We start from the raw sequence: 12,310 nt of genomic DNA, 5'->3' as shown, positions 1-12,310 counted from the left end.
GCGCTCGCTCGCTCGCTCGCGCTCCTTCCGCCTCTATGGTGCCCTTTCCCTCCTAGAGCGCCCCTTCCGTTCCGGAGCCCGGTGCATGCCGGGATAGGCCTCCCGCCCCGCTGGTTGCCAGGCGATGATGGGTGCTCTCGGGCTCGGGCTGCGGCTCCTGCTCCTGCTGGTACCGGCCGGCGATTCGGCGGCGCCCGCCTGGGACCCAGCCGGTTACCTGCTCTATTGCCCCTGCATGGGTGAGACCCTCCCTGCGGGCTCGCTGCAGGGCCCCAGATGGCTCCTGCCCCCGCCGGGACCCCCAGTGTCCAGGGCCCCTGCTCCCAGCGGGCCCCTCCCCAGAGCCGCACCCCCGTGGCGTCCCCCTTCCCGGAGCCTCCCTAGCGGCCCCTTTCCTGGCCCCTAGCCCCCCACAGCCCTCTTGTGTCCCAGTCCCAGCCCCCGAGATTTCCCCTTGCCGGGTTCCCGCCCCTTCGGAGCTCCCTCCCTCCGGTCCAGTCTTTTCTCTTGCAATCAGACTTTCAGCCCCCAGGGACTCAGCTCTCCACACCCACTCTTCCTTCCTCCCTTCTCCCACCCCAACAGGGTGGATCGCCCTTCACTCCTGCACCTTCCCCCCCCCCCGGGCCTTCTCTTGTCCCACCCTCCACCTGTCGTGGGTCCCAGATCCCTGTAATTCCTGAAAACCTCCACATTTTTTGATGACCCAGAGATGGGGGAGGGCATGGAGTTGTAGCGAGTCTTTGTGGCAACATGGGCATTCCTGATTTGGCCAGTAAATCCAGCTCTTGACACTTTTTTTAGGGAGATTTGGGAACCAGGCGGATCATTTCCTGGGCTCCTTGGCGTTTGCCAAGACTCTGAATCGTACCCTGGCTGTGCCTCCCTGGATCGAGTACCGACACCACAGGCCTCCCTATACTAATGTAAGTCCTGTTCAGCCCCTCGATACTTTGATGTTGGGTTCTCTACAAATTATACCATGTCCTGCTCGCTGCTGGTGTGGTGCCACATACGTTTGTAATGCTACATACATGTCCCTGAGAAATACATTCAGCACAACTTAATAAAACAATTGAGGCTAAACATGCTCAGTGCTGTACAGGCATAAAGGAAAAAAATAGTCTCTGCTCCAAACAATTTACATTCTAATATTCTAGGGAGACAGGATTCTACATGGCTATTTGCATATTTTCATAATGGTTCTGGTTGTTGGGTTTGAAATGTGAAAACCAGTTGGGTTTTTGCCTCTTCAGCATTATTATTGTTATTTATTAAGCACTGATGTGCTGATGCACAATATATAAAGGGACTCCTGAGTTTGACATGCGTCTGGTGAAGTGGGTATTCACCCACGAAAGCTCATGCTCCAATACGTCTGTTAGTCTATAAGGTGCCACAGGACTCTTTGTTGCTTTTTACAGATCCAGACTAACATGGCCTTTGCCTCTGATTCCTGAGTTTGGTGATCTTAGATTAGCTCCCAGTGAACAGATGTTGCATGACTCCGCTGGCACTAAATGACCCCATTATTGGCAGATTCAGCAGAGGGGCCAAGATTTGAATGGACTGTGGGGACTGAATTTCCATCGTGCTGGTAGAAATGGTCCCTACAGCTAAGGGACATTGCCAAGGCAGTGGGGGGATTCTTGGCCTGTTGTTTGCACACACCAAACCTGTTCTGTGGATACCCAGAGGATTTTAGTCTTTGCGGCTATTAAGTTAGCTCCTTTCACCACCAGTATGCTCTCTTGCACTGAAGATACTGAATGTGAATAAAAACATGGCATCTCGTGGGTTGTTTGTTTTTTTTTTAAAGTCCCACATGTGTCCCAATTAACATAGTCAGTGTTGTCATGGGAAAACATTATTACTGAGGGGTTTGTATCAGCTGCTGAACTCTGCATCCTTGTAACAGGGGCCCAGTGCTACTTTTTATAAAAGTATCACCCTGTTGTAAATGGGGTATAAAAGTCAAAGTGATAACTAGTGATCACAGGGGTGCTTCTCACAAGCCAACCTGGATGTTGATGCTGCATTTGATGACTCCATTAGGAGGTGATAAGGGTACACACTGGTTATTTTCTCTTTAGAGTAGCTTTGCCTTTATATAGTCCATTTCATCTGAACATGTCAAAGCATATTATAAACATTGAGCCACATAAATTACATAACTTTACACAGCTTTCCCATCTGTAAACTAGGGATAATACTTATGTACTATACAAGGTTTAATCAGGTACTCTTTGTAAGGGGCATTGGGGAAAGATATAATTGCCTATTCTTTGTTATGTCTCAGGGTCTCAGCATACCAGTGGTGGAGCTGAGAACCCAGGAGTCCTGACTTAAAGTCCCCTCTTCTAATCTCTAGATTAAAACTTTTAAAAAACATAAGAAAACCCCAAAAGTGCCTTAAAAAACAAAAAAGAACCAAAAAAATGTCACTGTGGCTAATCAACAAAGTAAAAGAAGGAGTGAGAGACAAAAAGGCATCCTTTAAAAAGTGGAAGTTAAATCCTAGTGAGGAAAATAGAAAGGTAAATGAAGTGTAAAAATATAATTAGGCCAAAAAAAAAATTTTGAAGAACAGCTAGCCAAGAAGTAATAGCAACATTTTTGTTTAAATATATCAGAAGCAGAAAGCCTGCTAAACAACGAGTGGGGCCATTGGACAATCATGATGCTCAAGGAGCCCTCAAGAATGATAAGGCCATTGCGGAGAAACTAAATGAATTATTTGCATCGGTCTTCATAGCTGAGGATATGAGGGAAATTCCCAAACCTGAGACTTTTTTTTAGGTGACAAATCTGAGGAACTGTCGCAGACTGAATTGTCATTAGAGGAGGTTTAGGAACAAATTGATAAACTGAACAGTAATAAGTCACCAGGACCCCAGATGGTATTCACCCAAGAGTTCAGAAGGAACTTAAATGTGAAATTGCAGATCTGCTAACTATAGTTTGTAACCTATCATTTAAATCCGTTTCTGTACCAAATGACTGGAGGATAGTTAATGTGATGCCGATTTTTAAAAAAGGCTCCAGAGGTTGATCCCGGCAATTACAGGCCAGTAAACCTGACTTCAGTACTGAGCAAACTGGTTGAAACTATAGTAATTGTCAGACACATAGATGAACATAATTTGTTGGGAAAGAGTCAACATGGTTTTTATAAAGGGAAATCATGCCTCACCAATCTACTAAAATCTACTAGTAGAATCCGCTACTTTTTTGAGATAGGTCAACAAGCATGTGGACAAGGGGGATCCAGTGGATATAGTGTACTTAGATTTTTGAAAGCCTTTGACCTGGTCCATCTCCAAAGGCTCTTAAGCAAAGTAAGCTGTCATGGCTTAAAAGAGAAGGTCCTCTCATGGATTGGTTACGGGTTAAAAGATAGGAAACAAAGGGTAGGAATAAATGGTCAGTTTTCAGAATGGAGAGAGGTAAATAGTGGTGTCCCCTAGGGGTTTGTACTGGGAACCAGTCCTATTCAACATATTCATAAATGATCTGGAAAAAGGGGTAAACAGTGAGCTGGCAAAATTTGCAGATGATACAAAACTGCTCAAGATAGTTGAGTCCCAAGCAGACTGTGAAGAGCTACAGAAGGATCTCACAAAACTGGATGACTAGGCAACAAAATGGCAGATGAAACTCAGTGTTGATAAATGCAAAGTAATACACATTGGAAAACATAATCCCAACTAAAATGATGGGGTCTAAATTAGCTGTTACCACTCAAGAAAGAGATCTTGAAGTCATTGTGGGTAGTTCTCTGAAAACATCCACTCAATGTGCAGTGGCAGTCAAAAAAGTGAACAGAATGTTAGGACTCATTAAGAAAGGGATAGATAATAAGACAGAAAATATCATATTGCCTGTATGTAAATCTATGGTAGGCCCACATGTATAATACTGTGTGCAGATGTGATTGCCCCATCTCAAAAAAGATATATGGAGTGGCTTCCATATGAGGAGAGATTAATAAGACTTGGACTTTTCAGCTTGGAGAAGAGACAACTAACGGGGGATATGATAGAGGTCTATAAAATCATGACTGGTGTGAAGAAAGTAAATAAGGAAATGTTAATTACTCCTCGTAACACAAGAACTAGGGGTCACCAAATGAAATTAATAGGCAGCAGGTTTAAAACAAACAAAAGGAAGTATGTCTTCACACAACGCACAGTCAACCTGGGAAACTTGTTGCCAGAGGATGTTGTGAAGGCCAACACTATAACAGGGTTCAAAAAAGAACTAGATAAGTTCATGAAGGAGAGGCCCATCAATGGCTAGTAGCCAAGATGGACAGGGATAGTGTCCCTAGCCTCTGTTTGCCAGAAGCTGGGAAGGGGTGACAGGGGATAGATCACTTGATGATTACCTGTTCTGTTCATTCCCTTTGGGACACCTGGCACTGGCCACTGTTGGAAGACAGGATACTGGTCTAGATGGACCTTTGGTCTGACCCAATATGGCCGTTCTTATGTAGATAGCCTTGTTTCCCCCCATCAAATTCTATAGAGTTGTGAATTCTAAAGCATTTGTTTACTTGGATCATAATATGTTCTGACCTGTTCATCCTGCCATCACTGAATGAAGAAGAGGGTACAGACCGCAGTGTTTTCTATTCGTTTTGAGTAGATTTAGCTGGAAGTGACTTCCAATTGCACTATGAGTAGGCCTCATTCTTTCATTCACAGCTGCATGTTTCCTACAAGGAATACTTTAAGCTGGAACCTCTCTTAGAATATCACCGGGTTATCAGCTTGGAGGACTTCATGAAGAGATTAGCACCCATTCACTGGCCCCCTGGCAAGCGTGTGGCTTACTGCTTTGAAGCAGCAGCTCAGAGAAGCAGTGACAAAAGGACTTGTCCCATGAAGGTAAGTGTCTCACTCTTGTTTTGCTAGCTTAGGTCAGAGGAATGATTGAGTCCGAGACTGGTATTTATTCGCTATTCTGGGACCTTCCTAAGGCTTGGTGTCCTAGATCACTCTATGAGGCACTTCTTCCCCTGCCTATTCCTTTAGGCATTGCATTCCAGATTATACACTCTGCAGAGCATTTCAGGCAATCCATCCATGTGCTGCTCTTCCACTAAACCTGTCTGTGAGGTACTTACATTCAGGTCTGGTGGTTACAGTAAAGGGTTGGGAGTCGATAGAGATGTATGTTTAAGTGTGTATTTATCATATTCAAAGTAACTGTAATTTTAGGTAAAAACAAGACCTTAACACAAAAAAAGCAGATATTCTACTGGCCTTTTACCCAGCTATCACATCTATACAGCAGTTATCCCCAACTGATTTTAAAAGTCTGTCTCCTTCAGGACAAATGGTCACTGGGCACCAGACCCCTGTTACTTGATATATTTTAGGACAGCTTTTGGAATAGTCTTTTATATTAATACAAGGATCTTCTTAGTTTATCTGCTCCTTCCCAGTAAGTTAGATGGTAGGCATACCAGACTGCAGTCAACCCCCTGGTAAGCATGTCTTTCTGTAGCAGAATTCTGGCTGCAGACCTCTCCAGGTCCTCCACTTTTTACATTCTAGCTCTAAGGCTAGGGATCCTGTTAATTCCACACGGCCAGGGCTCCATGTGCTGTGGTGAATAAGCATCTATCTTTGTTTTGCAGGATGGAAATCCCTTTGGTCCATTTTGGGATCAATTCAACGTGGACTTCAATAAGTCTGAGCTCTTTGGGGGCATTTCCTTCAGTGTCTCTTACAAGGACCACTGGATCCAAAGGTACCAAGAACCTGGGGAAGCCGTGCACAGTGGTGGAGTAGTGATGCCAATAGCTGAACTTGTCTAGGCACTTGAAGTGGCTCTCAGGGAAACGCTCACTCTAGTCACACCATTGAGCCCCAGTGTCATTTGGGATGGCTTGAAGTGATAGTTTCATGTTTCAGCTAGGAGTGTATAATCTTGAGACAAAAACCTTGAAGCGGTTTCCATGGTCAATTGACCCAACACTGTGTTCTATTGACAGTATTAGGTGTGAAGTATGTAAGGCTGAGCAACTTGCCAGCCAATAAGTGATAACATTTAATTACCATGTTTATTGGCTGAGTCTTTAATTGTACTGTTCAGAAGTAAATCAGAAATAATTCAGGTCTCAGCTAATAAACAATGATCAGATAACAACTTTTAGATAATGTTTTCATCTCTTAGCTCAGAGAGCCGAGAGAGTCCAATATCTATCTGTTATCAGAGCCACAAGTGACCTAATATTTATTACAGCAGTGGGCCTGGGCATCAGAACTACTTTAACTTGGAGTGAGAGACACTTAACTAAAGAGAACTTATAATTCAGGGATCGTGGCACACAGCCCATCAAGTTTGTTTACCTCTACATCTGCAAGTCCAGCCAACCGCAGCTCCCACTGGCCGTGGTTCACCACTCCAGGCCAATGGGGGCTGCAGGAAGTGGCACGGGCCAAGGGATGTGCTGGCCACCTTTCCCGCAGCCCCCACTGACCTGGGATGGCGAACCGCAGCAGTGGGAGCTGCGATCAGCCGAACCTGCGGATGCGGCAGGTAAACAAAATGTCCTGGCCCGCCAGGGGCTTTCTCTGATGGGCTGTGTGCCAAAGGTTGCCGATCCCTGTTATAACTGATCCACCGCTGTGAATGTCAAGGCTATCTTGTCATTGTTCTGTCCCTCAAATTTCATTAATTCACTTCTGCTTTGCTGTTGAGTCTGAGGTAAAAAGCAGTGTCTTGAGACTGAGTTGTGTATAATTCACATGCTGAAATGGTGAAGATTAATTTTTTCTGACAGCAGGAGTGATAGACACTGTTATATTTCAGGTTGCATAATGGTTTCCATTCCAATCCACTGTTTTCAGTACTTTTTATACCAAGCTTTTATACTTTTTATACTTTATACTCATAAAGTGCACAGCTAAGGATGGCTACACCGTGCATGTAGGGCTAACTAGCTATGCACTGAAACTTGTAGTGCAGGAGTGGAGACTAGGGTTCAGTGCCTACATCTCTCTTATGGTTGTTTTAAAGTGCACACAAGCTAGACTCCTCCTTACACCTCTTAAGGCCCACAAGATGGGAAGAGTAGGAATTTCTCTATCCCTTAGGATGTAGAAGCTATAGCTGGCCAGAGCTTGGAAGGGCAATCTATGGGGGTGAGGTATGGAGAGCCCCAAGGACAAGTGAGAGAACTGCAAGGATGGTGAGGGTGAAGAATGCATTTTGTTTGTTCTTGAGAATGTCAGTGATCATGTAATTAATGACTGAATCCTAATGCATGTACCCAAAGAGGTGGAGTTAAAATCATTCAAGCAGCTCTAATTTTGGCAATTCTTGATTATGAGTGGCTGTCCATGTCATCTCTTCATAGTTTTTAGTCTGAAATTACACGTACTGCTTGAACTACTTCTTTGTTTGTTGTTTCTCTGGACTTCTATAATGCAGGATCACTCAGTTCTTTCCATTCCATGGAGTAACTGTCTTTTCTGATTTACCCTGGCACTCTATCAAGGCCAAAAGATTTCCTGCACATCTGTTTTTTTTCCGTCTCTTTCCCAGAGATGATGAAAACACATGGAGCTCCTGTCTTGTTTCTCCTTCCAGGTTTCCACCATCAGAGCACCCTGTTCTTGCCCTGCCTGGGGCTCCAGCCCAGTTTCCAGTCTTAGAGGAGCATCGGCCTCTGCACAAGTATGTTGTGTGGTCTGATGAGATGGTGCAGAAGGGAGAGGCCTATATTCATTCTCTCCTGGTTAAACCCTATGTAGGAATTCATCTGCGGATCGGCTCTGACTGGGTATGACTCTTATGCTCTTATGTAGATTTTAGTGGGTCTGGTGCATGCGGTCAGTGTCATCACCACACAACCCTATAGAAAGTATACCAAAGAGAAATGGAGTAGCATTGATATGGTCAGTCATTCTGAGATGAGTCTAAACCTAGTTTGCACTCAGTAACTGGCTGTGTTTAGATACTAGAAATGCTGACTGAGTTGGAGTCAGTTCTTTCTTCTTAGCTGTTACTGTTCACATATGGTATTCTCTCTTTTTGTCCTCTAATAGAAGAATGCATGTAATATGCTGAAGGATGGGACAGCTGGATCACACTTCATGGCTTCACCACAGTGCGTAGGCTATGACCGAAACAATGCTGTGCCTCTCACAATGGACATGTGCCTGCCAGACCTAAAGGAAATCAAGCGTGCGCTCAAGCTCTGGGTGAAGAAGATGGAAGCTAAGTCTGTCTACATTGCCACTGATTCTGAGCCCTACACTACAGAAATACAGCAGCTTTTCGAAGGAAAAGTAAGTCTTTCAGACTGACAGGACTGCTCTAATAATGTCCTTCCCCAGTTAGTGCAATATTTGCTGCTGCTGCGTGCTCTGGACATTTGATTATCTCGTATGTGTTCAGTGAAATTAAGACTGACTAACTAACAGATGACAGGAAATACTCTTTGTGCCTTGGTGCTGCGGTAAAATTGAGGTAGATAGTTCAGTGAGTGTCAAAGGATTGGATGTTTATTGGCTTGATCCTTTGAGGTTCTGAGTGTCATAAGAATTGGACACTCAGAGCCTTGCAGGATTCGGTCCTAAATAAATAATCCTAACATTTTAAGAATCCCACACTCTCTCCCCTTTCCCATCAGTTGGGGTGGGGTACATCAGTTTTCACTCAGGCATTGTCCCTGGGCAGTGGAGCCCCAGCCCACATGTTAGTGTAGTGGGAGAAATTGATGAGATATATTAGAAAAAAGAAGTTTCAGAGAAACAGAAAATATGGTAGCACAGATATTTTCCACCCGGGCTAGCAGGTTTACTATTTGGGCTAATAAGTGTAAGGTAAAATTTTCAAGTCCTTTTAGTTTAGATCAGTTTGAATTTCAGGGACTGCTAACCTTCATGTTAGGAACTTTAATTACTGATGCATGGAATTAGAAGTGAGCTTTACCCACAGCTACAGGACTAAAGTACTAAGGGTCCTTTGAAGAATTCAGTTTCCTCCTGAACTAAAAGATCCAGTCCTGTGTGCTGGCAAGGACTTGAGCTGAATTGAGATGCCTATGTAATAGCAGTACTTGCTGGAGCCTTTGAAAAGGCAAGTTTAAACTGATTCCAGTTTGTACCCATTTGCTGTGTTATGGCCAGGACTCTTATGCTCTGGGATTATCTATTCTGTACAGTGATGGCTGGATTAATTTGTTCTTCCCCTTTCACTTTGCAGATCAAAGTGGTGAATTTGCAGCCCGAAGTGGCCCAGATAGACTTGTATATCCTTGGCCAGTCTGACCATTTTATTGGGAACTGTGTCTCTTCATTTACTGCCTTTGTGAAACGAGAACGTGATGTGCATGGGAGGCCCTCCTCATTTTTTGGCATGGACCACCCCCCAAGGCTGCGGGATGAATTCTGATCAGGAGAGGAAGAGGCAGATTTTAATTGTTCTTATAGCTCTGAACACTAATGCACTGTTAGCAGACACATCATGATAAAAATGTCATCTTAGGACATTCAATTCCACTATGACAAGCCTGTCCCCATACCTTCATCCTGGCCTCACATTAATATTTGGATTCATTTCTGATCACCTTCTCAGTAATTCCATGATGTCAGCATAAGATCAGAAATGGAAAATCAATTTTAAACTATGGGGTGACCTCTTGTAGGAAACTTTCCATTCTCATTATTTGGGATTTAGCAGCCACCAGAATCAGATAGCGGCTCAGATTCCCCTCTCTTCATTTCCCATATCTTACTGTTTCTCCTGCAAGTGCTGGGAAGCATTTGCCTAAAGCTTAGAACTGAGCATCAGAAGATCTGAGTTTTATTTTGAGGACTGCTGGTGTCCGATATGGGCAAGTCACCTTTGTGCCTCAGTTTCCCATCTGTAAAATGGGTTTAATACTTCTACCTCACAGGAGTGTTGAGACTAAATTTAATAATGTCTGTAAATTACTGAGATTGCCAAAGGGTGTTGCAGAAGTATGGCGTTGTTATATCATAATGATTCAGTTGTCTGTTTAGTACCTGCGCTGACCATGGCACAGAGAACACTGATGGGGGCAGTCTTCTTTAGCTTGTCGTGGACTGGTGTTTTATGATTTCATAGCTGTTGTCTCTTGCTTTGAGAGGGAGATTGACATTCGGTCCCAGGGATCGGTGGAGATCAGTAAATATTAGAAGCTAATATTTTTAAATGGAACCGAAATGTTAAAATAACCTCAGTAAAGCATTAGGAGGCAGTATGGTGGGTTTTATCCAATGTAGGTTTGTGCTAATCGTTTTTCTGCATTTTCTCACAAAGAGCCCTCTCCACTGACAGTAAAATCTGATCCACAGTGATGGTTCCCATTAAATTAATTAGGGACATTGTCCCTTTGCAGTGAGATGCTAACAGAAACCTGGATTAAGACTTTTGACCAGTACAGTTTAATTTTGCATGAGTAACTGTGATGATCCACGTCATTATCCCTGTGTGGAACAATCTTGTTACTCCTGTGGCTATTGGTAAATTACTGAGTTTTGGCACTCACTCCCTTTTCGATAGGGATTAGTTGTACAGCTAGGGCATCTTCTCCTGATGTGCTCTTTGCATCTGGGGAACTCACTCATATCTGAGCATTTTTCTTTGGTTTAACTCTGTCTCCTCTTATTTGGGTTCCTGTGCCTTATAGCAAATGTCAAAGGAGTTGAGGCCCATGATAAATTGAAAGCTAACTAAGGTGTTGTGTCACTATACACTAGCCTCGTGCTTTTCGGTGCTAATTTCAAAAATGTGTCAGATTTGGTTATTTCAGTGGTGCTAACTGTGAGCAGGATTTAGGCTAGCTGGAAATTTATGTAACTGTGGAAGCTCATAAACCTAAGCAGTTTAGATCCATCAGTATTTTCCTCCAATTTATGATGGTATTGAAAGATGCAATCAAAGGCTGCATTGATTAGAAATGGCTAATGATTTAGACCGATTACTGAGATTTGCAAAATATCATGGTTTAGAGGATGTATTTTGACCTAAGGAGCATTGGCAAGAAAATATTTTTTGTATTTTTTTCATAATAAAATACAATTTATCTTTGTCTTGAGTGTTTCAAAGCTTACTGATTCCCCTTCTCCCCAGTTTGGATTAACATGTTTGGCCATAGTTCTGCCCAGATCAATATACTCTAAGGCTGTCACATCTTTTTAAAAAATATAAATACAAATCCCCTACGAAGGTCAATCAGTACTGTCATCTCACTTCAGTTAGGAATATCCAAGAACATAAGAGCAGCAAAGAGTCCTGTGGCTCCTTATAGACTAACAGACGTATTGGAGCATGAGCTTTTGTGGGTGAATACCCACTTCGTCGGATGCATGCACAGGACTCTTTGCTGCTCTTACAGATCCAGACTAATACGGTTACCCCTCTGATACAAGAACATAAGAACAGTCTTTACTGGGTCAGACCATGGTCCATCTAGCCCAGTATCCTGTGTCTGACAGTGGTCAATACCTGAGCTTCAGGGGGAGTGTACAGAACACAGCAATTCTGGAGTGATCTACTCAGTCTTCTACTCCTGACTTCTGGCATTCAGAGGTTTAGTGTTGCCCCAGGCATGGGGTTGTGGCCCTGACCATCTTGGCTAATAGCCATTGATGGACCTATCCTCCATGAACATATCCAGTTATTTTTTGAACCCAATTATGCTTTTGGCCATCACAACATCCTATGGCACTGAGATCCATGGGAGTTGTGCTTTGTGTGAAAAAGTACATCTTCTTGTTTGTATTAAACCTGATGCCTATTAATTTTGACTGTTACCTGGTTCTTGTATTGAGTGAAAGGGTAAATAACACTTCTCTATTCACTTTTTCCACACCATTCATGATTTTATAAACCTTAATCATATTCTCCCTTAGTTGTCTCTTTTCTAAAATGAACAGCCCTAATCTTTTGTTGTCGCTGCACTTTTGGGGGTCAGATGTTAATATAACAGTGCTACCCCTGTCACTTGGTGTAATGGTTCAGTCCAGTCAGAAGGATGATGCTACACTGCCTTTGGAGTGATCATTAATTAAAACACAATTTGATGGAACCTTATAAACTAACTTCAGTCAAATATCTTATTGCAAACCTCAACCTTTATTTTTTGAGAATTAATACTTCTGTCCATAGTTGTATTTCCATAACTGCCTACAATGCAGGGTTGTTTTAAATTGTTTTCTGCGGTATGTGGTACTGTCCATATTTGGATAGAACAAAATGGACTTCTGGTCTGATCTTAACTTGCTCTAGTATGGTAATTCCAGTGTTTACTCCAGTATTTGTTCTG

At 43.2% G+C, this 12,310-nt stretch overlaps 1 protein-coding gene across 2 annotated transcripts; it reads left to right on the top strand.

Annotated features, from left to right (window-relative positions):
• Nucleotides 1–80: 80 nt before the first annotated feature.
• POFUT1 (protein O-fucosyltransferase 1) lies at nt 81–11,074 on the top strand. 2 transcript variants are annotated; one of them, XM_030533784.1, is made up of 7 exons: nt 81–169; nt 805–926; nt 4,707–4,889; nt 5,645–5,757; nt 7,603–7,795; nt 8,061–8,303; nt 9,223–11,074. In XM_030533784.1, the coding sequence occupies exons 3-7, from the start codon at nt 4,785–4,787 to the stop codon at nt 9,409–9,411; spliced, it is 843 nt and encodes a 280-aa protein (XP_030389644.1). In that variant the 5' UTR covers nt 81–169; nt 805–926; nt 4,707–4,784; the 3' UTR covers nt 9,412–11,074. The 2 variants fall into 2 exon arrangements, with proteins under 2 accessions (XP_030389644.1, XP_030389643.1); XM_030533783.1 differs by having other exon boundaries at nt 82–239.
• The last annotated feature ends 1,236 nt before the right edge of the window (nt 11,075–12,310 follow it).

This window comes from Gopherus evgoodei, chromosome 14, assembly GCF_007399415.2.
Source record: "Gopherus evgoodei ecotype Sinaloan lineage chromosome 14, rGopEvg1_v1.p, whole genome shotgun sequence".
Lineage (NCBI taxonomy): Eukaryota > Metazoa > Chordata > Testudines > Testudinidae > Gopherus > Gopherus evgoodei.
The sequence above is the reverse complement of the archived record's forward strand: the minus strand, read 5'-3'. Positions and strand labels throughout refer to the sequence as shown.